We start from the raw sequence: 24,530 nt of genomic DNA on the forward strand, positions 1-24,530 counted from the left end.
AAAAATCTATCCACAGGAAACGTAAGTAGAAACTGTCTGGCATGTATCACTTCAGTTCACCTAATAAAAATCTGAGTCAAAAACTTCAGTTTGAATTAATTCTACATTAGAGACAAATGTAGAAGAACATAGCAAATTTTCCACAGACTAACTTACTCTTTCTTGACTGACATTAAACAAAACTTTGCTTAAGCACTCTTGCATGAAAGATGAACAGTATCCAACTTAGATTCAGAATACCGGTTCCAGAAATTTGTATGATATTTTCTGAGCATCAGCTACTCTCTTTATACAGTAAGAGGTCAAAATTCCCATAATAAATTGGGATTTTTTTTTTAACCTTAGTACCAAATAGAGTAGGGAAGAAGCAAAAGCAACTGTTCATCACAAAACAAACAAACAATATCAGTGCTAATTGCTGTTTCTTTAATAACAAAAAAAAAAAACAAAAAAAAACAACCTACCAAACTCTCCCTCTCCCATAATTTTCAAAGACCTCTCTACCTTGCTTTGACACAGCTCTTAAAAATTGTGTGACAGTGGATCCCAGCACCAGCATCCCCCATACTCCTTCCTCACTATACCAGCACTAAAATAACACATGTACTATGGAATTAGATTTCATGACAAAATGTATATGTGATGGCACCCAGCTCCCAGTTAACTTTATTCTGCTACAATTGTTCCTTCTCATCAAACAGGGCACCTAACAGTTCCCTTCTTGGCTTTAACTACACATATTCTGTCAAGACTGCTGATTTTTGTAAACTGTTTCATTACAGAAAACTTATAAGAGTAAAATCCTAAACCACTGATATCTAATTGAATTGTTAGGACACACATACATAAAAAAAATCTATATCTCCAACTTTTATGAATATGTTTGTTCTCAACATTCAAGAGTTAATATTTTAACAGAAGAGAAAATAAACATGGTAAACATCTGCTTTAACTAGAAGCACAGAGGAAAAATAACATTTTAAAACATTTAAAATATACATATATACACTGTAAATATACACATGGCTCCTGCTTATGCTGCTGTGATACGGATTCAGGGGGAAAATCTTGTTTGCATTTTATTATGTGGAGCCAAAGGAGAAGGAAAGGAGCAAGTACATCTGGCAAGTAACTTCAGTGGTAAGAGTGAAAACTTCATTAAATGGGAAGAAAAATGTTCTTACTTCATATTCTTGTCGATTTGTCCAAGAATTTCTGTCGCTAGGTAATAAAATGTGTATTAAGAAAATATTTTTAGTAACAAATCCTATCTATATTCACATTTTAGTTGCACAGAGAACCAAGGAAGTTAGTCCAGAGCTTATGCTCAGAGATGCTTGAGAGACCTGCTCTTCCCCTTGTGGAAATACATCAGTTATATGGTTCGTCACTGTGCTACTTGCAAACTGCTTCTGAAACCCCATTCATATTATGGAAAACTATAGGAGTATAAAAATAATTGCACTAGTTTGGATCAAAGGTTATCCCACCAGCATCCAGTCCCTGACAAAGACAAGTAAAATACATCTAGGAAACAGGTATAAGAACTGAATAAATGCAAAACAGTTATACTTCCTGCACACTATCCCAGCTTTCACAGCCTCTGGGGTTTAAACATACATCTAAACCACCAGCCCTCATATGATTTTACTCCATTAACTTGTCTCAAAATCAAAAGAAAGTACCTTTTTCTTCCCTCCCAGATTGAGTGTCCTCTTATTTTCTTATAGCGGAAGAAGTAAAATAGCATTCCCCTATTCAGCTTCTCAATCCTCCTGTGATTCGTGTAACTCTTTCTTAGCCTCCTCCTCTGTCATCACATTTTCACATTAAAGATCATTCTCATAATCCTTTCACATACCTTTTCTCAGGTCAGTGTATCTTTTTTGAAAGAAAGTACACTCATTTGACTCCAATATTCAACACATGGACACATGGCAGGTATATATGGTAGAACAATAAGTTTTCACCTGTGCTTAACAATCATCTCTATTTTTAATACAGTTTGCCTTCTTTCTCAGCAAGTACTGAAGAAACATGATAGCTTTTTTTTTAGTCATTTTAGATATTCCCTTTCTGAACTGATAGCTTATTCAAAGCTTACATTTACACATCTGTTTAGGATTCTTCTTTCTGTGCACTTATTCACATTATATTTCAACTGAAATTTTATTTCTCAGACAAAAATATGAATACTTCACAGTAAGTTTTAAATTTGGATGCCTTTACTTATTTTTCATCAGCAACTACCCACCCCACTTCCCAGACAACTTAAGACAACAAATAGTGAAGACCTTATCCAAGATCAGCATGAAATTCCATTGGTACCTTTCCTCCATTATGCAAAACAATCACTTAAATTTATTTTTTGTTTCTGATCTTTTAATTGACAAAAAAAATTTCTAAAATTGTGTACTATTAGTAGGGATCCACTTTTTGGTGTGGTAGCAGTGCCTCCTATGTGAGTACATCAACAGCTACAAACTGTGCCAGTGTTGAGCATATAATGATTCATATAACTTGAGCAGCTTGAGGATCATCTCACAGTTTGCTTCCAATTTGCTTGTACACACCCAACAAACAAAGAAAAACTCTCAAAAACTGCTCTCCAAATGTATCTACTTCTTGTCAGTGGACAACTGCTCCCACTAATAAAGGCCAAAGGAGCTGTGCTTTTTCAGCCTGGAGAAGAATCTGGGAAGATCTCCTTGAGGCGTTCAAGTACTTAAAGGAAGCTTACAGATGGCAAGGAATCAACTTTTTACATGGGTAGATAGTGACATGACAAGGGGAGAATAATTTTAAACTTAAATAAGGGAGATTTAGATTAGATGTTAGGGAGAAGAGGGTGGTAAGGTGCTGTAGCAAGTTGCCCAGACCTAGATCATCATATAAATACCAAAAAAGTTACTCTATAGTGGTGATAAAAAAATACTTTTAAATTCAGAGAAACAATCTACTACATTGAATTTAATTAAAAAAAAAATAAAGACATGAAGTTGTTAAAATAAATTAAAAGGAACAATTAAATGGCAGGATCTGGGAGTATGAAGTTTATAAATACCCTGTTATAGAAGCAATGAATACATCAATAACCTACTGAAGAAATTCTAAGGTCAAAAAGGTCAGCATTGTCAAGTGGAATGCAAAGAAGGCCCTCAGATATATTTAGGAACTATTACAGAAAGGGAAGTTATATGCTAAACAAAAAATGCAGAAGAGAGCAAAGGAAGTTTGCAAAAGTTCATAAAACATTCACATGATGGACTGTGGAAGGTTTCATGGGACTATTTTCTAAAGAAAAAAAGTCTCATAAGGAAACTAATAAAACATTTAGAAAGCAGTAAGATCTACAAAGACATTGAAAGAGAATTAGAGTGTTTTTCAAGTTCAGAAATACAAAGCAAAACAAGAAAACAGAGAGAACTGTATCCACAGAGGAAGTCAAAGATGACCCTAACCCACATAGAAGTTAAATTTTCAACAGCAATATCAGGAAAAATGATTTTGGAATAAAACCATCAGAAGGTCAATTTTTTACTCTCTAAGACCTGATAATGCTCACTCAAGACTTCCAAGAATTCTCAGGGATATAACAATGTTGATACACTAACAGTGGCCAATAATCTATCACATAAATAAAACCAATAATGAGATAAAGGAAGATGCACATATGACAAACTTTAAAAAGTACTCCAGAATGCCACATGAGAAACTGAAAAATAGTGAGTCAGACTACTTATCTATGTAAAGTGATAGAAACTTAGTAATTGTACAATTACTAAGTATGTAGAAAACTGATAGAAACGTAGTAACTGTAGAATTGCTAAGTACGTAGAAAACAGGAAAAGATAACAGGGCTTCTGTGGTGGAAAGTCATATTTCATAATCATTTAAGACTTCTCTGAAGTACTCAAACAACATCTGAATAATAACTCACACAATGTAGCTGAATTACTAAAAGGAATAGCCCAACAAAAGGCTTTCAAAAAATCCTTCCAGCTTCTTAAATTTTGGACAACAGTTGGAGGAGAGAGGGAGGAAGAGAGGAATACAAGAGGAGTAAACTAAGATTTTAGTTGACAGATTTCTTTTGCATAACTCATGTGCTGAACACCATAGAAGAAGGCAGGACTGGAAAATGAGTAGGATCAATCTCATACCTGCAAGCTAGTATGTGTGGTATGATCAGTCTGGAGTGACACAAACAATCAAATTTAATATACAGCTGGTGAATACGAGCTATGGTACAACTGCTTTTCACTTGTCTTGAGCTATGATGGCAGATATAGCCAAGAGATTGACACTTGGCAAAGGATGAGGACATACTATGAATGAAGCTCAGACCAATAACAATGCAAACAATAATTCTCCTCCTAAACCATCTGAATGGAATTTCTGAAGAATAAATTCCACTCCCTCCTGCAAAGCTACATAAAGCACTGAAATTAACCTCTTACAAGTTTTCTTTCTGGTCTACATAGTATAGCATTTATATATCGCTTTACTTTTTAAAGTATGTTGCAAATACTAGCTAATTATTACTTCCAGATTATTGAGAAAGCACTATCATTTTTGTTATCAAGTTAAAGTAAAGGAATGAAGATTTAATTAAGAAATATACATCTCAAAAGCGATTATCTGCTATGTGCCATTTCTGGCCTAAATATATTCTGCCTTCAACACTGAAAATCCTTCAGTACTTCATTATTTGAAAATGCTTTGTGCCTCAAGTTTTAAAGTCATTAAAGGCTGTGGAAAAACAAAACAAAACCAAAAACACAAAAAACCAAACATGAGGATGGAAATAGTTTTGAAAGCACTACAATTTCATCAGTTTTAACAAATCAGTGTACTTTTGCAGTAAGAACTTGAACGATTTGATTAATTCCTTCAAACGCTATTCAGTATTGAATTATAGATATCAAAAAAAATCCTGTGCAGTGATAGAGTCCTCTTTCTTTATTGAAATGGTTTTGATTAAAATGTGACAATTGCCTCCCAATCTTCCTTCCCTTTATAGTTCATTTTTAATGAGGAATTCAAACTATCACTGAACTGAACTTGTTCTGCTATATCTTCTGAGATAAGACAACCAATATTTCAGTGTAATAGTGCTCAGCTACTATCAGCACCAAGTCTGTGATACCATCACATATACCCCACAGGAAACATTCTCTGTTCTAGACACTTAATCAGTTGTGCAATCACTTACTATGATTCATCTCCAAGAACCAATCCCTTATTTCCTCTTACCTTAAGTATTTTTTTAAACAACGCAAAACTTTGTACAATATGAATTTGTTAGGATAAAACACCAGGAGAGAATACATTCAGTAATGGTCTTTGAAGAGAGGCTACTGTTTAAATCAGTATTTCAAAAACATGAATTCAAGTGAATCATTGTAAGCCACCTTAGACATCTTTATATGTCATAATGCGTATGACATATATGCATATACCATTACACCAGAGACAAACAGTCATTTCTAATGGCCAAGAGGATCCTCTGTAAAAACTGGCTTGATCAAGCAAATGGACTATCAATGCAGAGAGTTGGGCAGAGAGGAACCTTACAAAGATCCACAAAGGAAAGAGCCAAGAAATGAGATACAGGTTAGGGGTTGACCTGTGCTGCAGAGAAACAAGCTCTACAAAAAAGGACCTATATACCCTGGTGGACAAGAGACTGTCCGCAAGTATGCAGCGTATCCCTACGGCCAGGACAACTATGGTGTCTTGGGATACACTAAAAAGAGCATGGCCAGCAGCAAGTCAAGGGAGGTGATCTTTCCCCTCCACTCTGCCTTAGTAAAGTCACATCTGGAACACGGCATGCAGTTTTGATCTCCTCAGTTCAAGAAATGTAGGGAGATTCTGGAGAAAGCCCAGCAGAGGACCACAAAGATTATTAGAGACCTGGAGCATCTCCCTCAGGGGGAAAGACTGAATGGCCTAGAGCTGTTCAGCCTGTGGAAGACCAAGGGGAATCCTCAACAATGCTTATAAAAAAAAAAAAAAAAAAAACTGTGGGAGGCATATAGACTTTTTTGATGGTGACCAGCAACAGAAAAAAGGGACAAGAAATGGAAAGTACAGCAATTATAGCAGAGTAAAACAGTCCTAGGCTACAGTAAATGACAACAAACACAAATGCAGCAGCCACAAAGGAAGAAAAACTGCTTACCTTTGGACAGCCTATAGCAGGCAGAGATCTCCAGCAAAATACACTCACCTCCACTGCCAAACTTTAAATGAAGTCTGGGAAGGAGTGAATTCTGGCTCCACCCCTTCTGGTCACTCTGGCACATTACATACACCTGAACTTCCCTGGGTTGGCCTTGCCCTTCTGCTAGGTGCTCAATCACTGATTCAGGCCATCACTTAGAATTTCTGCTACAGAGCACAGAATAGAACACAGGAAGTTCCATCCGAATGAGGGGAAGAAATTCTTTACTCTGAGGGTGATAGAGTAAGGACGTGCTGTCCAGGTAGATTGTGGAGTCTCCTTCATTGGCTATACCAAAAATCCACCTGGTCACTTTCCTGTGTAATCTACTCTATGGAACCTGCTTTATAAGGTGGGTTTGGACTAGATGATCTTTAGTAGTCCAACACCTATGATTCTGTGATTCTGTGAATCCAATGCCTGGTCTGCTCAGTAGGTACCCTTTTTTACTCTGGTCTAGCACCTAACTCATGAAGTTGTGCTGTGACCAGTTTCAAAAGTATGAATTTTGGGGACTTCTTAAAAAATATGTATTTTAATTGAGTGTGCTCTACTTTTACTCTATGGTTATTACAGACACAGGGTTCATACTAGGCTAACAAGATTTTAGGCTGTCACAGTGGTAAGCACAGCAAGTGGTGGCCTCTCATCATTTTTTGTTCCCTAGTTTCAGAGGAGTGCATGTAGAACACAATGTCATGTTACTGTCATTTTATAGACAAAACTGTCTATAAAACTCACAGGATTTCAAAACTCAAGCTCCTCGTTTTGGAAAGTTGATTTGTGCACCTAATTCACGCAGATATTATGAAAAATTTACCAGAAAATTATCACTATGATATGACATGGCTTATCATATCTGAGTAATTTTCACTTCCTGTCATTTTATTGTTTGAGACTTATAAGGAGAAAAAATGAGTAAACTTGATTTGCTCTACTCAATTTGCATACTCCATTCCAGAATCAACTATATATCTTTTTCCACATTTGTGAGCTGATTGATATATAGAATTTATATTTATTTGTGCCATAAAATGCATGCCCTTTTAACTCACTTCATTTGCAATATATGCTGATACTTAATACTGCAAAAACAAAACCAAAAAGATTTTTGGATCCAATTCTATCAAGATCTTAAAGTGACTATACATCATTTTTATCTTTTAGTGCCCTGAAAAATAGAATACTGGGAAGGAAGAGTAATTCCAACATTCCATGTATTCAGTGAGCATATACTAAACAGACAATCATTAAGTTGACATTTAACATTCTTAAATGAGAAATCTGTAGAAAATAAGCAAAACTAATATAAACAAAATAAATCAATAAATTCATTCTTTCAGTTTTAAAACCAAAAGCAAAATAACACAGACAGAAAAACAAGGGCACATTAGCTTCAATGTAACAGTTCAGTGAAGTTGTCTGGGAGATTATTTTTCAAAAATTGAAAAAGCATAATTCCACATGAATTGCTGGTGCACCTGAAAGACGCACAGAAGAAACAGAAGGCAGGCAAAAGAAGGTTATAACTTGAATATTACAAAACCAGTTCCAACACATTAAACTATCAATTTACTATTTCATACACAAACTATGCAAATGCTGATGATTCAACTTCTCTTTGCATACATAAATTCACATCTGTGTATTCATATAAAGCGTACACACTCTTCTTTGATGGTTTGTTCACTAGGTCAGAATGGCCAAAGGGAACTTTCTAGTTATATTTGTTTTATGCAATTTTCATTCTGGGATTCAAACCTGAGACAGTGACTTCAAGGTAATCCTAATGCCCGGATATGGATAATCATGCAAACACATCAACTTTGCCAAGTGTCTTTAGGATTCATCTAACAGATTCAGTGTGGTCCCCTTTCCCACTTTCTTTCCGTTGATTCTTGATAGAGCTCACCCCTGCAGCAGTTCTGCAGTTTGCTCACATGTGAGGCCTTGCTCTAAATAAATAAATAAATAAATAAATTTGCAAAAGCCTACAGGAGCTACATTCTGTAAAATTTTACCTTCCACAGAAATGGGTCCACGGTGTGCTCATGCTTCATATCCTACTCACAGCTAATCTGATTAAGGAGGAACACTATGTTTTCATATTTTTTTTTCTTGATGCAGTACAAAGTACAGCAGTCACATGGTAAAGCCTTCATGAACATGAAAATAAGCCAAACAACTTTTTATATATCAGTATGTAGTTCATGAGCAAAAAATACTATCCACTTGTGATTTTTTTCATAATTTTAATTACATGTTGATCTAAATCGACTTTCATTTAATATTTGAAGCATTTTCTACATTTCTTTTTTATAATCACTTAATTTTTACTCCATACTGCATGATAGTAAACTGTCTAAGAAAATAAGTCTGTTTTCTTCAACATCTCCTGTTTCCTTAGTACTCACTGAAAACATTTCACATCTTTTACCATAGGAACACCAGTAGAGGAATGCTTTATTGAAAATATCTTCAAGCAGAGCCAAAACATGTTCTTACTTGTTTAAGTTTTTTCAGATCTTCATCAAGCTCCAAGTTGTCCAGAATAACAGCAACAAACAAGCTGAGTAGAATCTACAAAACAAATGCAGATTATTTTTTTAATTGCCTTGCATTTATATCATTAGAAGTACTATGAAAAATAATGAAAAAATGAGGGTGTTACTGTTGTAAAAGGAAGTACTGCCTATCACGTCTGTTGAACTAATATTTCATGCTGATATATGTCTGCTAGCCATCTTGTAAGTAGAAGTTCTTTTCTGACTTACTATACAATTAGTATATGAATGTAAAAAAATTGAATTCTAGGTTTTATGACCAAGATTTTATATATGTTTAACATAATACTCATCAAGATCTATTTCACAGGAAAACTAAATTAAAATAAACAGAGACAATCTGACAGTAATTTACTTTATGCTTAATGCTCAATGCTTAGAAAGAATATAAGCAAAGAAGCTGATTCCAATTGAGTATACCACCACTAAAAAACTCATGCTCCTTCATATACTTTACATTAAGTATTGTGTAGGTATGTCTTTGGGAGAAAGAATTACAGAAAAAGAAAATGTGTATATCACATGATAATTTCCTTGTGTAAAGATATTGACTAGAAGCCAAAGAACATGAACATTTTTTCTGTGAAGGAAGTACAGAACAGGCAGAGAAAACATGTAGATGAAGTAGGATACCACCATTCAGGATCTCTCCTTAGATGACTAAAGTCTTAAGGCAATAAATGAATACAGGTAGCTTCACAACTACTGCCAAGGTTTAAATTTCTAAGGATCAAATCAAATATTCATTATCATACTGAGATTCTACAGGCAAGCACCAATTTCCTAGAGACATCAGCAAGAATTTCAGTTCTTTTACAGGAATTACAGGCCTAAAATGTTTCTGCAGTCTTGGATTACTAACTGAAAACCTGAGCAAACCATTGCATCTGCCCATCACTGTTTAAGTTTACTGTCATTCAACAATACTGAAAAGAGAGGATCTTTAGTCATAAACTTACAGAATGTTCAGGTTTTTTTAATAGGGAACTGTCTTTAGCAATATTTAGTTACCTGTAGTTGCTATAAAAAACATACTGAATATTTCACATATCTAACCAGCACTTGAAAATGTTTTCCTTTTTCTGATCATTACAAACAAATTAAGATGGCCTTCAAAATGCAAAACAGGACAGAACACTTATAAAATACATAATCCCAGGTACAAAGCACTTTGCTCCCTAATTGATCAATGGTTTTGCTATCATTTTGTCAGGATTTTACAGTATGGTCTTTTTCTTAGCTACTTTATACAGCCTACAATAGTCTAGTACCTGCAGCTCAGAACATACTAGTTAAGGAGGTACTGTTCCATACAAATCAGAAATACAGTGCTCATTAAATATATTACCACTTTCAGCCTTGCTGCTTCATGCACAGAATCATATTGAGGCATCAAGACTTTCATTAACTCCCTTTTTAAACTTTCTTCAGCGAGAACTAACGACCATGTGCCAGAAAAGATGCAAACTTGTTATTTGTTTAACATTCTCCACTGCCATCTCAGCTAATAACAGTCTTCACTTCCAAGGGAGGTTTTTGTTTCTTGTGCTTCAACTTTTCTTCACTTTCTAATGTGAAACCCATTCATTTCATTCCAAAACTCTACAGTTTGCTTTGCCAAATGTCTGCAATTATCACTTCTCAACTTTAAACCTCCCCCTTCTTCTGGCTGTTGAAAATCATTTCTCCATTTGACTTCAGTTTTCTGGTGTTTTTGTTGTTGTTGTTTCCTTTTTTGTTATTGTTGTTTGTTTGTTTCACTTACAGCTGTTTATTCTTAAATGTCTCCTTTCTGGTTTCAGGAGCAGCCCAACTGTTTCCATGCACCTTTACCAATTCCAAGTTTCTTTCTCTCTTTAAGCTTCTTTTTTCTCCAGATGATTCTGTCCTTGGAAGCTTTTCTCTTTCAAGGTCTGAGAAAATACTTAGAACTGAAACTAACAACTTCATAAGGCCAGGTAGTTTTGCAAAGCTCTCTTCTAAGAGTTCCTTCATCCACATAAAATTAGCAAAAGTGAATAAGAAGAAATGCATAGACTTAAGAAGCTATATAATTAAAATGCAAATGCCCTGGAAAAGGACTGAGGACAGTGTATGGACAGGTGACTTACAAACTAGTAAAATAAGTAGCTTCAGTAAGCAGATATAGGAGTCCCGGATAACTTTATGGAAGCATAACCAGAATATCAAAAATCTCTTACAACTAACTTATTTTTCAATTAAGTTTTGAATTTTTAGTACAGAGGACACCTGGCACTACTTTATGGATTCACTCGATGTTCATCAAAGAGGAAAGAAATGGATTCGATTTCAGGTTGGTAAAAAGTGCATAAAATTTTTCAAATCAGTAACAATTCATGACCAAAATCCACTTTTTTTTTTTTTTCTTTTTATTCCCACTTCCCAAGGAGTTTTAAAGATCTCTCTAGGTTATGAATGTACTTTTCCAGACCCAACTAGGACTTACTAGAGAAATTCCATATAACTGATGGCAAAGTACCTTTCCTCACCTTATATTTGAACATGGTTAAGCAGCACTAAGAGAATTGATTGTCCTTTACTTCCCTTTATGAAGTGGTCAGGATTTCAACGAATGTGAAGAAATTTACTGCACCACAATTACAGACTGATAAGTAAGTCAATTTTAAGTAGAGCAGGACACATAATAAAGTAAAAAAGTGGTTGGCAACTGATGGAAATTGTATAAATATAATTAGTACCTTAAGAAGCAAGTAAAAGCCTAATAAATGGAATACAAAAATTATGAATGTTTTTTTTTTTAATATGGATAAGTGTGTCAAAAACTGCAGTGAATGCAAAACACAAAATGAACAAAAGTAGCAGTGAATTAATGGTGGATAAAACGGTTATTCCCCTTTTTACCATTTTCTCTATAGAACAGCATACCTATAGAAAATTCTCATTTGAAATCCATACAAGAAAAACATCTTTTTTTAGATACAATCCAACTTTCCATACTCATCCAGGAACTGTTTTGTTAATTTTCATCCTCTTATTGCCTGCTATAATATATATCACATATTTTTGATACATTGATTTTGCATTAGACAACAGGAAAGCACTATTGCGTTGTAAAGAGTTTGCATCCTAAACCTTAACACTTCTGACTTTAATTATTACTGCAAAGAGAATGCAGTTGAGAATTGAATTGAGAGTTGAATTGAGAATACTATTTCTACATGATAAATACAAACACTTGCTTCACTCTGTAATCATCAGAACTGTGAAGGCACAAGACAGTCAAGAATTATACCATTAGCCTACCAGTGTGACCTGGATCTTAGGAAGAAAAAGTCACACCAGAACAAAAGCTCCCCCACTTATGCCACATGGCTGAAGGTGGAATTCTTCCACATCAAATAAATAAACTGAAAGCCCCTTATGCTGAGCACGAGCAGCTCAATCAATTCTAACTAGAAGGAAAAAAAAAAAGCAATACAAGAGCTATGTGAGTAATTCACAATAAAGAAAAGCACAATGTCAAAACTTACCAGTGTAGCAAAAAGATGATACAGTATAAAATAAATGGCAACTACTGGTGCCCACATATGTCCTACAGCATTCAGTGTCTGATCCATGACATCTACCCATCCTTCCTGTGTGAGAATCTGAAACATTGACATGAACGCCTGCAAGAAAAAAATCACATACATATTAATATTTCACAAATTGTATTTAAGTAATTTTATACATACATTACTAAAGTTGACTTAACAGAACTGAACATTAGCTTTTCTTTGTTGTTTCATTTTGTTTTTTAATCTTAATAAATAAATGTATTTCAGTTTTTGAAGTCAGTGAAAGAGTTATTTCAGAGCAATAGCAGGAACAAATAGCCTAACCTTTGATTGCACTTGTAAACATAGCTCAAGCTCCATTAGCCCATATGAAAAGCTTTTTGTTTTCCTCCTGGGGTAACACAATAGGAAAAATAAACTGCTCATCATAGCTTATTGTTTACAATAAAACACTGCACTGTAATATTTTGGTTATGCACATATTTCAGTGTTATCTCTCTATAAATATGCCTATAATAAAACGTAAAATGAAATGAGAACAAATCTTTATGTTATCTTAACAGCAAAAGTACTCCAGGCATCCCACTGAGACTAACCAATACAAAAAAAAAAAAAAAAAAAAAAAAGTCCCAGTTCTTCTATCTGTTTCAGATATTCAGAATCCACCTCTATGCATTTTGTCAACAGCATTCATTGTGCAAAGGTTTATGTAAAATTTTTAAATCCCTTCAGACCAGGAATGAATGTCAGAAATGAAAGGAATAAGGGATATGTTTCAATCAGTTATCTTTGGTGTTAGAAATGTCTGAATCCAGATGAGCCCTAGAATCCAGATGTCTGAAACTTCTGAAACCTCATACTTAAGCCGCAGATCAGAATGATAGCATTAAACAGTGTGATGTAGAAGACAAGCCATATCCTGTTCATCTACTGACATTTTTCAATAACCAAAATGGAAAAAGGGAAACATCACTCCTATTTTCAAGAAAGGAAGACCTGAGCAACTACAGGATGGTAAGCCTCGCATCTGTGCCTGGGAAGATCAAGGAACAGATCAGATCCACCTGGAAGACATGTTAAGGCACATAAAGGATGAGAACATGATCTGCTACAGCCAGTATGGCTTCACCAAAGGCAGATCATGCCTCATCAGTCTCAGGGGAGACCTCACTGCAGTCTTCCAGTACTTAAAGGGAGCTTATGAACATAAGAGAAATAAACATTTTACATGGTTAGATAATTATAGGACAAGGAGGAATGCTCTTGAACTAAAAGAAGGGGGATTTAGATTAGATATCAGGTGGAAATTTTTCACTGACAGGGTGGTGAAGCACTGGCAAAGATTGCCCAGAGAAGCTGTGGGAGCCCCAGCTCCGGAGGCTGCCAAGGGTATTTTGGATGGGGTTTTGGACAATCTGATATAGTGCTTGATTTAGTGGTTGTCAATGCTGCTGTGCAGGTGGGTTGAAACTAGATGGTCTTTGAGTGTCTTCCAACAAAAGTCATTCTATGATTCTAAGATAATGACCTCATCAGTACACAGCAACAGTTTTCAGCCTCCTCTTATCAGGTGAAGATAAAGCTAAAGTAGGCAATTGCAGAGCATCTCTGGAATTGTGTAGCACTTCTGGAGGCAGCAGTGGCTTTACCTAACAGGTGGGACTCTCTTCGCTGAAATATAATGTAGATGATTAATTACTTTAAGTAATACAACAGCTAGGTGAATGGCTAATTGAACCAGTATCAAATCACATCAAAAAAGATATACTTTAAATATATAGTTTAAATATATCTTCAGATACAAATATAAACTAGTATTATGTTGTGGACCCCTTATTAGTACAAACACTAAATTAATTTGGAAAAGATCCACTTTTAACAGCATAAAAGTCTACCTAAATCAGCTGTCCACAAAGCATACAGGTATTTCAAATGACCTTCCAATACTATTTAAATATTTTATTATCACATAAAGTCCAGTATATGACAGAACATTAGTTTTAAGAGAACACAGCAGTGCACAATGAGTTTGTTTTGCATCCGTCAATCTCCTTCAGAGCAAGTTATTTTTAGCTGAAAGGTGCACTTCCCACTGTTTATATTAAAATTAATTTGAAATGCAGCTATCTAGCTGACAGAATCAACATCTGTGAAGATTAGACTTAAGAGATTTATGCAAATGTTGACTTTCTGAATTAATTTACGTTATAGAAAAGACTGTCAATTTCTTTGAGTATTTATGCCCTATTACTTAATTAGCTGTTTTGATGATGGAACTCAAACTACCTTTCTATTTTTAGTAGAAAATTAGCAAACGTATGGTGGAATGTACAAGCAGAAGTGCCAGCACTGATAGCCTGCCCATCTATTACAGAGTAGTGCCACTCCAAGAACTACTTTCAGTTTTAACATACTTGCCTTTTAAGTGCTGCTTGTCCATAGAAAATTTTAGCCAAATTCCTGGGGAATTTGGTAAGCAGTTCCCACATTCACTTATTCATGCAACCTTCCCTGAAATCAGTGCGACTACTTCTGCAAATTAAGTTAGCAAGATTTAGGCCAATGCTGTGCAATGCATACACTGCTTTCTACCTGCCTTGAACTTTCCTGTTTCTACTGACACAATAACAAGTGCTACATGACACAGTGCAAGAAGCTTTATGAGAAGCTTTGTAAAATGTCAGCAGCACTGAGACTGTAATTGCATCAGAAAATTAAGATGACATGGTGCAGCTTTTTAAAGGGATGGTGATTACACTGAACTAAAAGGTCACAACTGGTGCTTCCTCCATTCTCAAGACTGTCCTGCTTTTGCTGATGACCATGGGATTGTTGCTGTTGAATTGAGCTGGGCTTATATGGCATTTTTTCATTTTCTGGTGTATTTAAGAGAATAGCTGCATTCCTGGCTTTGTAATGAGTCTGAGACACTGAATAGTCAAAATACATTGCCTCAAACCTCAACAGAAACTGGGGCACGGAAGTCAGATGCTAAAAACATATTTTGTTTTCCATACAGTGAGTGTTTAAATTTCCAAGCAGCCATCTTATGCTACTGCCTTTGCACAGAACACCTCCTCTGATTTTTCTCCATTTTGAGCCCTATACTGAACTACTCAATTTTTAACTCATGGCTCAATGCATGCAGCCAAAGAAGACATGCAAAAATAGAGATGGCAGAATGGTTAAAAACCAGATAGCAAACACTTATATTTTTATATTTGGTATTAGTGAGAAAGCCAGTCCAATAGGAAAGTTGCAATGGGCAAAAGAACAGTGAAATTTGTAACCATAGCAACACTGAGTTTGTGCCTATTGACTGTTGTCAGGAAACCATGTGAAAACATGCAATTTATAGGCATTAGTGAAAGGAGGAGGTCTCCTTGTTCTCAAACCCATACTGTGCCTTTTTATAAGGTACTTCTGGCATCAAAATGATTTTATGTTTTGTCTGTTTCACTGTAGAAGGCACTTTAAAGTAAAAACTAAAATTTTACCTCTGGAGTCACCACTTTGTTAGTGTACTTGCCCTCTGTGTATTCAAAAACTGAAAGCTCATAGCAAGAGGGCTGCCATTTGGAGTTCTCTCTTATTTGGGTGTAAGCTCTTAAAAAATTGTAATAGCAATTTCTGCTTTGCAGACCTCATATCTTCTACATTATACATTGATACAAGAATTTAATCATCCACCTTTTGAAAAGGATGGATTCCAGCCAAACCCAGTAATGCATATTTCATCTCTGCCTTATTGCAAAAGGATTCTGTGGTCTTTATTGAGAGCAGACATTAGAGGGACACTGTCAAACAAAATATTTTTAGTGTAAAATTTTCATTGACTCTATGGAAATATTAAAAGCTGCCTCATTTGAAAGTTAAGAAAATGAACCAGATGCAGCAAAATATATTTCTGAACCATTTATGACTAACGTAAACAGTACATAAATAAATAATAACTAAAAAACAAGTAAATACTTTACTGCACTCTATCATACAGACGCTATAAGAAATATGTCAGTTCAATGGAATTGAATACTGGAATAGTCCCTTATTATCTGTAAAAGGCCTTGCATTCCCCTCTCCCCCCAAAAAAGAAAAAAAAAAGCCAAACAGAAAATAGAAAACAATTTTGAATACTTTGTTTTTTGTTTTTTTTTTAAATAACAAAACCCAAAATTTACTGGAGAAAATATTTTCTCAGTTTTTTATTTTAGTATGTATATGGATCTGCAAAAATTCAACACGGTAAAAGTTCTTATTAAAGCCTATTTGGTCTTAGATTGAATGTGCAAAATAATTTATAACATTCCTAACATCTTGAGATATCTTAGCAATGTTTTACTACAAATCAATCTTTTTCAGTTACTTATATCAACTGGTTCAGTTAAAAATATTCAAATACTCGTGAATGTCTCATTTTAATGATACCACAATAATTCCTTCATGACTGTCATTGCTATTTTGCATATATAACAAATTAATTCTGAACCTAAACTCTACTGCTGATTTCAAGCTTTTGTAGTTCAACTTTTTTTTTTTTTAATCAGAAGTTATACATGGGACTTGGGCATAGAATGGGGTGACAGTATTATTCAATTTAGAGGCAGATGCACTGATTAAGTAAAGTTTAAGTTATATTATCCACTTTTTGCTTTCTTCAGCATTTCAAAAATGAATTATACTGAATTCTTTATAATCTTACTATTTTTATAAGTCCATGTTCTAATACGGAAAGCATGACATAATTCTTATTCCTTGTGAGTAGGTACTTTTTGTCTTACATTTGATGGCTAGCATCCCATACATTAAATCCAGGTGAAATTTTTGTCTAGTTATTTTGTTTGCTAAATGCATGACCCTTGAGGCTGTCTTGTTCATTATTAGTGTTTTTAGCAATGCACTTTCTCTAAAATAGATACACTGGATAATCAAACTGGAGTGACAGAAACAAATGAATTATGACTGAAACCAAACCATGCACACTCAGTTTATTATAGTATTAAATAAAGGTCCATACTTCATTCAGAACAGTGTGCTTCAATAAAAACATTAGCTTCAATTTCCACTGATTTTCACTGTTCTATTCTGAATTAATTCAATGCCTATAAGCAGACTTTTATTCGGTCAGTGCATACAGGTTTTATAACCCTGTGTAAAGGAAGAATTTCTGTACTAATCAGGATCAAGCACTTCACAATATATAGACATAAATAATGTGTAAACATTTTACTCAAATTTTGTGGATAATTTTCATGGTTCTGTAGATGGGTCTTTTTTTGTAGTATACTAGACTGCTGTTAAGCCATATGGTTATTCGTGCACACACATACAATTTTTCCATATTCTTGTAACAGAAATAGAAACACAAACTTTACAACTGAAGGACTAGTGGAAGACTACTACACCCAGAAAATACATATTTTAAGAATAAGCTGATTCTGCTCCATGTTTCTTAGCAGAATAAGAGCATTGGTCATATAATAATGAATATGACATATTAATAAGAAGAAAATAATAGTACACAGTAAGTTATAATTGCTGGTTATACTTGCCCGTGGGAAGGTTGTAAATCTATCCAGTTCTTCCACAAAGCAAAACATCTGTAAACTGATTGCTGACATTACAATTAGAAGGCTGGCAGTAAATACAACCAAACTCCCAAGTTTCTTTCCTGGTCCAAATATCTTATACACAAAATCCTCCAAAGCAGGAGAGATCTTTATAAGCCGAACTACTCTAAGAACCTGCAAAGAAAGAGTAAATACAACTGCATTAATTATTTGATTATTATGTTAATAAAAAGCTTGTCAGATTTCATGATAAAAAAGGAAAGTGTAGCCTTCTAACACAGTAAATGTTTGGTTATCAGTGGTGTCCCAGACCACAAGTTGTTCATTAGGTTAAGAACATAAGCCATGGAACCTGTTGGACTTCGTACCTGTCTTGACCTACAGGTCTGTTTTAGCTAGTAACAATTATTTAATGACCAAGTAACTATCAACATATTTAATTTTCTCATAGCCTTGGAAAATTGTATGCTGCAATGCATATTGCTGCATATATCTTTTGATCTAACACACATTAATAAAAAGAAGCAATCCCTACAGTCCTGTGATTCTGTGATTTTCCACAGATAAAGCTATTTACAGCCCTTTAAAAAAAATGTAGTATCAAGGCATGGTATGACAGTATATTTCTTGAGGGTACAGCCATAGGAGGATATCGAAGACCCCAAAGCTATCAGTTCACCTGTGACCTGTGGTCATCACAGAAATGCGAGGGAGTAAAGCTGTTAAGGGGGTACAAAAAGGAAGAGAAACACACAAAACATATGATAGTGAATCTGAATGTAATGAGGAATTACAGACCAGTGAAGGTTCATAGTCATACCAAGCACACAAGAATGGCCTCCAGCAGAGGACTAAGCACAACTGCTTCTTTAACAACTGAGAATTGATTGCAGCATAAGTAAATTGCTCCAAAGTTTTATTATCATCACTGTTAAAAAATTCATATATTTTCAATGGACAAGATCCTGAACAGTCTTTGAAGAATACTCTGCTTTGAGCAGCAGGCTGAATGAGATGACTTTAAAAGGCCACTTCTAACCTACTCTTCTGTGATTCTGTGTTATTTGTTACAGTAGGTTATATATTTGCACTTCAAATGGCCAAATCTTCCACAGTACATCTCTTTGTTTCAGTGACCCAAGGCAAAATTGCTTGACATTGTGTCAAGTATAACCTAGCAAGTTTGGTAATAAACAAGTTGCTATTTCATGCTGTACACAATGAGGGAAATTTTGGGTGGCATTTCACAGTAGCAGAGAAAGTGGCATTGTATGCTACTGAAGAATTTGATGCATTTTATGTGTCTCAGTGTTAGCAGGGGCAGAACTGTGATCATGTGTGGAACTCCTCATCCGCTCACTGCTGAATCTACTTCTGAAAAGCTGATGAAAGCTCTGATCCTCCTATTCCAGCCACTGATAGTGACTAAGATAGTAACATGAACATTAATATCAACAAGAGGCAGTGGCATCCTCAGTAGGGACAGGAGACAACTGACAGGATGTACAGGTCAAATCTAATTCTGCAGTTCTTACAAAGAGGATGACTCTCTAGCCCACGGTACACCCTATATTTACATGAAAATCATATTGAAACTGAAAGGTAGGAATTACAGTGAAATTATAGGCTGATGCTATGCACACCTGGGCACTTATATATCAGGTACTCAGAATATGCTGTACTGTCTGGTAGGGTTCACAATAGGCTCAGCTGTCAAAAGGAAAACAGAAAGTCAACACCAGGGAGCAACTTATTCCAAACAAACCAGAGCCCTTGAGCAATGGGAATTGCCTTCACTTTCTTCAGTACTTATAAACAGTCCTGGGGCTGAGGTTACATGAGACAGCTTAACTTTCACATCAATCGAATAAAGTGTGGTAATGTCCTTTCTATCACATTTCATAATGCAAGTAAGCTGAATACATAAAACTGGTTGCCAAGAGAGTGACAGCCACAAAGATCAGTGAGATTTCTAAGTACTGCAAACATTTAAATGTGGTGCCTTCTTAGACACCTACTTGATGTGTAAATGTACTCGAAAGCTAGTGTCAACACTGACCCCAGTGGAGCAAAGATTGCATGCTAGTTTGTATTCTGAGCTGTGTTTTGGTTGAACTTTACTAGCTGCCTTACTTTCTTTTACCTTCCTTCGGGGAACTTGAACTGAACTTTAAGCAACACGCTAATCTTATTGGTCTTTTTTTAATTTTCCATTTATTTTCATTAGGTGACAAATTAAATCCAGCAAAAGTACACTGCAACGAACATTTATGCATTCCATGTAATTGGATGGCAAACTATATTAAATTTGAATGTTGTAGATGGTGCCCAATCTGGATTAAATTTAGAAATACATTAAAAAACAAACAAGAATAAAAGTGTCAAAAGGGAAATCACAGTTTTGTCAAAATAATAGCTTCATCTCCAAAAAGTGATGAAATCTATTAAAAAAATTAACTCAACAATATTTCTCCAATCACAAATACCTTCTCTGCAATCTAATTCTGTTTAAATCTCTCCCTTCATGGAAGTTCATTAGAAATCTCTGCAATAATATGTAAATTTTGTTATTTCTCTACTGACAATGTGTTCTAAAGATTAGAGAATCGTGCTTTGCTGTAGTTTACAAATGTTTTACAGAGGACTTCATGAAGTATTTTGAAGGAACATTTAATGATTTTAAGAAAGATAGGTAGGGAAGTGAGCAGTAGCCAATGTGGTGAAGAACAAATGATGTGTTGGTAAAAGGTAATTATGAAACCAATGAATAATGAGAGTGAGATATCTGCCAAGCAAAACTGAACAAAGAAAATAACATTTCTGCTTATTATCCTGGAATGTGTCAAACGACTTCTGTTTTCAGTAACCTGTTTTGTTTGCTAACAATGCACACATTTAACAGTCATTAATATCTAAAGACCTGGAAACCTCCCAAACATCAGTGTGTATTTACATGAAAAAGACATTTTGACCTTGATTTGAAAATGTATTTCTAGCTTGCCTTAAGTATGGTGTACACCTCCCTTACATACTAACATCAAAGTTAAAGTATTTTTCCAAAGTTACTGTTATCTGCTTCCCTGGGGATTTGGACAAAAGACAGCCCAAATCTTTCAGTTTAACAGGTGTTTTTCCCTGTAAAACACATCTCCTATAAACACATATTTTTATAAAAGTCATATATTTTCTGACAGAAAAGCAAGCACTTCAAGAAACAACTCATTTTATTATCAACAAGTTGCTACATTTTAATTATACTTTCAATCCTATAAATATCACCTATTTAGTCCAACATGCCTGTAATTTATAATACCTACAAAGAAATCATGAGATGTCAGAAGGTTCTACTCTAGTAATTGTGTACTGATGTGTTCACTATGGAGCTAACTGCTGCAACTAAGAGCTCCCAATTAGGTTTCTTGTGTACTTCTGACACAGGGGTGCAATGGCATGCTCTTGATAAAGCACCCTTTTTTTGCATATGAACTATATCATCCATGCTGAATAACAAAATTTTTACACATTTAAACAGCAAAATCAAAAGTATAACCATGTAAATGCCTTTGAATGGTACCACGTAAAATCAAAATCAAATATGATATTCTGAAATCTTTCTTGATCAGGTTTGTAAAACCACTGAGAAAGAATACAAAATGCAACTTGCAGAAGTCTGAAAAAAATATCATGTTACAGCACACATCTGGGGAGGCTGCCACCCCTAGTGTACTTACTTGATTACTGTGTGTTATTGTAGCTAATCACATACACGAACAGGATTCTGTCAGGATACTTGTGATTTGCATTTACTTATAATTAATTATTCACCATCACAATCCACTGCTGAATAATGGTCAGATATGCTTTTTTTTTTTTTATGTAAAGAAATTCACTTCAGCACTGTAGAATATAGCACAATATAATGAATTTCCACACTTTCTTCCACAGCTGTAGTAACCCTAGGCACTTTGAGAAGGCTAAACAGTGAATTAGTTGGACTAATTGACAGAGGAATTCTGAATTAATCAGCTCTTCTTTGTCTCTCTTTCCTCTCTTTCCCAATGTTAACATGTAGGAATAGCTGCAATAAACACACTTTCCTTCTGGATTGGCAACAATCTGCTTCTGATTAAATGTCTTCAGAAGACCCACAATCCAGTTCTTCTCAGTTAGGGATGCGACTGCCATGGACGTCAAGATTTGGAGGAGCAACTTAAAGTGCATTGAGATCCCAGTGACAGAAGCAGGGAAAGCAGTGGTGGCTTTTAGAGGAAGGTGATAGTAGGCAGCTGTAAGTAAAAGTTAGAAATAATCCTAGTTCTGCAAATTTACCTGAGACATAGTTAAGAACAGACTTACTAGTTATTTTAAAGATATTCTCAAAAGGAGTCCATATTGTGAGAACGTTGGTAGTCTGAAGATAGAACTGAGACAGAAACATGTACTTCTCTTGATGGGTAATATTTTTAATTGGTATAAGGGTAAAATGTGAAAAACAGCTGTACATACCTGAAAATATGTAAACTGAGAGTGATAGAGATCTGGATATATGTGAAGAGTGGTTCCAATTACAAGTAGCAACTCAAACTTGTGAAGAGATGAGCTTATATATCCTGTGAAACCCAAACACCAGATCTTCAGTAGAGCTTCTAAATCAAACAGAACTGTAAAAGCAACCTACATGAATATATAAAACAAGAAAGATGTGGTCAAAACACTGAGTTCAATTACAACTTTCTAAGTCATAAAGTCTATCAACGGCAAAAATAAATATTCAATTCTATTTAGAAAAATACCCACAAACCCAAACATGGTATTTTATTTATTTTTACATGATTTTTAAAAATGTCTGTGATTGCATGGCACTTATTTGTTCACTAATCAACTGCAAATAATACAGAACTGAAATGAATTTACAGTAAAGATTTTGTAAACTCATGTTTTGAAAACTTCCTGCTAACACAAACTGTAATGAGTAGTTTATTATTTGGAAAAACAATTTTGTCAGTGTAATGAAAATCAACTGTGACAAATCACATATCTACTATTCTTCTAAAGAATTACATTTACTCTGCCCCAAAACTCGTCAAATTCTTTACTGAGCTTCCATTATAAATAATTGGAAACTTGTATCATTCATACTGATGTAAAATCTGACACCTAAATTTTCAAACTTTGTATGCTCAATCTGAAAATTAATTGTTGGATACCCTAGTCTTTAATTTAAATAAGACTTCCTTTACAAATTCCTTTTTTTTCCTCATATTGTTTCTTGGGGTGTACAATTCATGAAATTTTCTGAAGCCTTAACATAGATATGTAGAATGACAAGAAATAATAAATCCAACCAAGGAAACAATGAAGATGATTTTTTTCCATATGTGAAGCTGTGAACACAGAGGAGCTATCTGAAGAAGCTGAAAGATCTCCCATTTGAAAATTTCTACCTCAATTTTTCTAAAATTTCCAAAGTAGTAAGACAGACGAAAGAGATTTAAAAAAGTTGATGGAACTTGAACATTAAAGGGAGGGCTTACACCTTCAAAATTCACTCCTTTGTCTCACACTAATGAAAATCAGCTTGGCTAGATATGCTTCTTTCTCACTTGCCTTCTTCATTAACCACTGTCTCTAATATGAGATATTCTCTCCCTCATTTTCCAGCAGCCAGGAAACTCAGGATGGAAAAGATATTTTCCTATCTGACTGTTCACTTACTTCGGTGTATGAGAGAGACGCTGAAATAACATTAGATGCTATCTGTATCCAGATAAAACTTTCAAAGTGCTGTGTAAACATTAACAAAGTACAGCTCAAACCTTGTTTCAGATCAAGAATTATAGCCTTTTTTATTACAGAATGTAAAGATAGAAGATACAGAGATTATCTGACTGCAGGCAGTGAGGTTTAGTGGATTTGGTAGGGGGTAACAAAGTTGAAGATTTGAATCATGAATCCGACAGTGACTGTGGTGGTGTGCTCCTCCAGCTCTCTTGGCTTCTTCCCTCAACCTTCTTCAGACTGGCCTTGCTCACAAGGCCCTGAACAAGGGAGGACAAGGAATAATGATGCTGATAATATTCTTGCTAAAACAGATTAATGACTGTAAATCAGACTCAGACTGGGGACTGAAAGAACTGATAGCAGACCTCTGGTTCAACAGCCGAGGACCAATGGAACATGCACCAAAAAGGTGACTGATGACTATGAGTCTATCATTGCCATAAATAGTGTGCTCAAAGAGCCCCCTTTGAGCTCTCCTATGTGGCAGCTGGCTGACAGGATCTCCCTTTGAGAAGGCATACCTTACACCTTGGCATCAAGACACCTTTCCAACACAGATCCTTGGAAGTAACTAATAGCTTGTTTTAGGCTTTATTAGCCTCACTAAGATTGACTGTAAACTCTTTGGCTTTGCTAAGTTTGTATCTTAGATTGACTGTGCACATACACTTTTGACATAAACTCTTAACCAAGATAGGGACTAAGGAGAAGATTCAGAAGCACCTTGGCTCCTTACCTCTGTAGTTAAAGGAGCTTAGAAAGCTAGGGGATTCACTTTGAGCCTCATGACTCAACAGAAGGACCTCCTATATGCATGTACTTACTCTACTCTCTATGCAGTAAATAAACA

General features: G+C 35.1%; 1 protein-coding gene across 2 annotated transcripts in view; it reads right to left on the reverse strand.

The window, feature by feature from the left end:
• Positions 1-24,530, reverse strand: part of NALCN (sodium leak channel, non-selective) — a 197,517-nt gene that overhangs the window by 68,568 nt on the left and 104,419 nt on the right. For both annotated transcript variants that reach the window (XM_065740802.1, XM_065740801.1), the window contains 4 exons: positions 22,406-22,573; positions 17,882-18,073; positions 12,306-12,443; positions 8,735-8,809 (listed from right to left, as the gene is read on the reverse strand). In XM_065740802.1, coding sequence (XP_065596874.1) covers positions 8,735-8,809; positions 12,306-12,443; positions 17,882-18,073; positions 22,406-22,573 — 573 coding nt within the window. The remainder of the gene's footprint in view (positions 1-8,734; positions 8,810-12,305; positions 12,444-17,881; positions 18,074-22,405; positions 22,574-24,530) is intronic.

This window comes from Cyrtonyx montezumae, unplaced genomic scaffold (assembly GCF_038088225.1).
Source record: "Cyrtonyx montezumae isolate F1298 unplaced genomic scaffold, pur_monq_1.0 scaffold_3, whole genome shotgun sequence".
NCBI classification, from domain to species: Eukaryota; Metazoa; Chordata; class Aves; order Galliformes; family Odontophoridae; genus Cyrtonyx; species Cyrtonyx montezumae.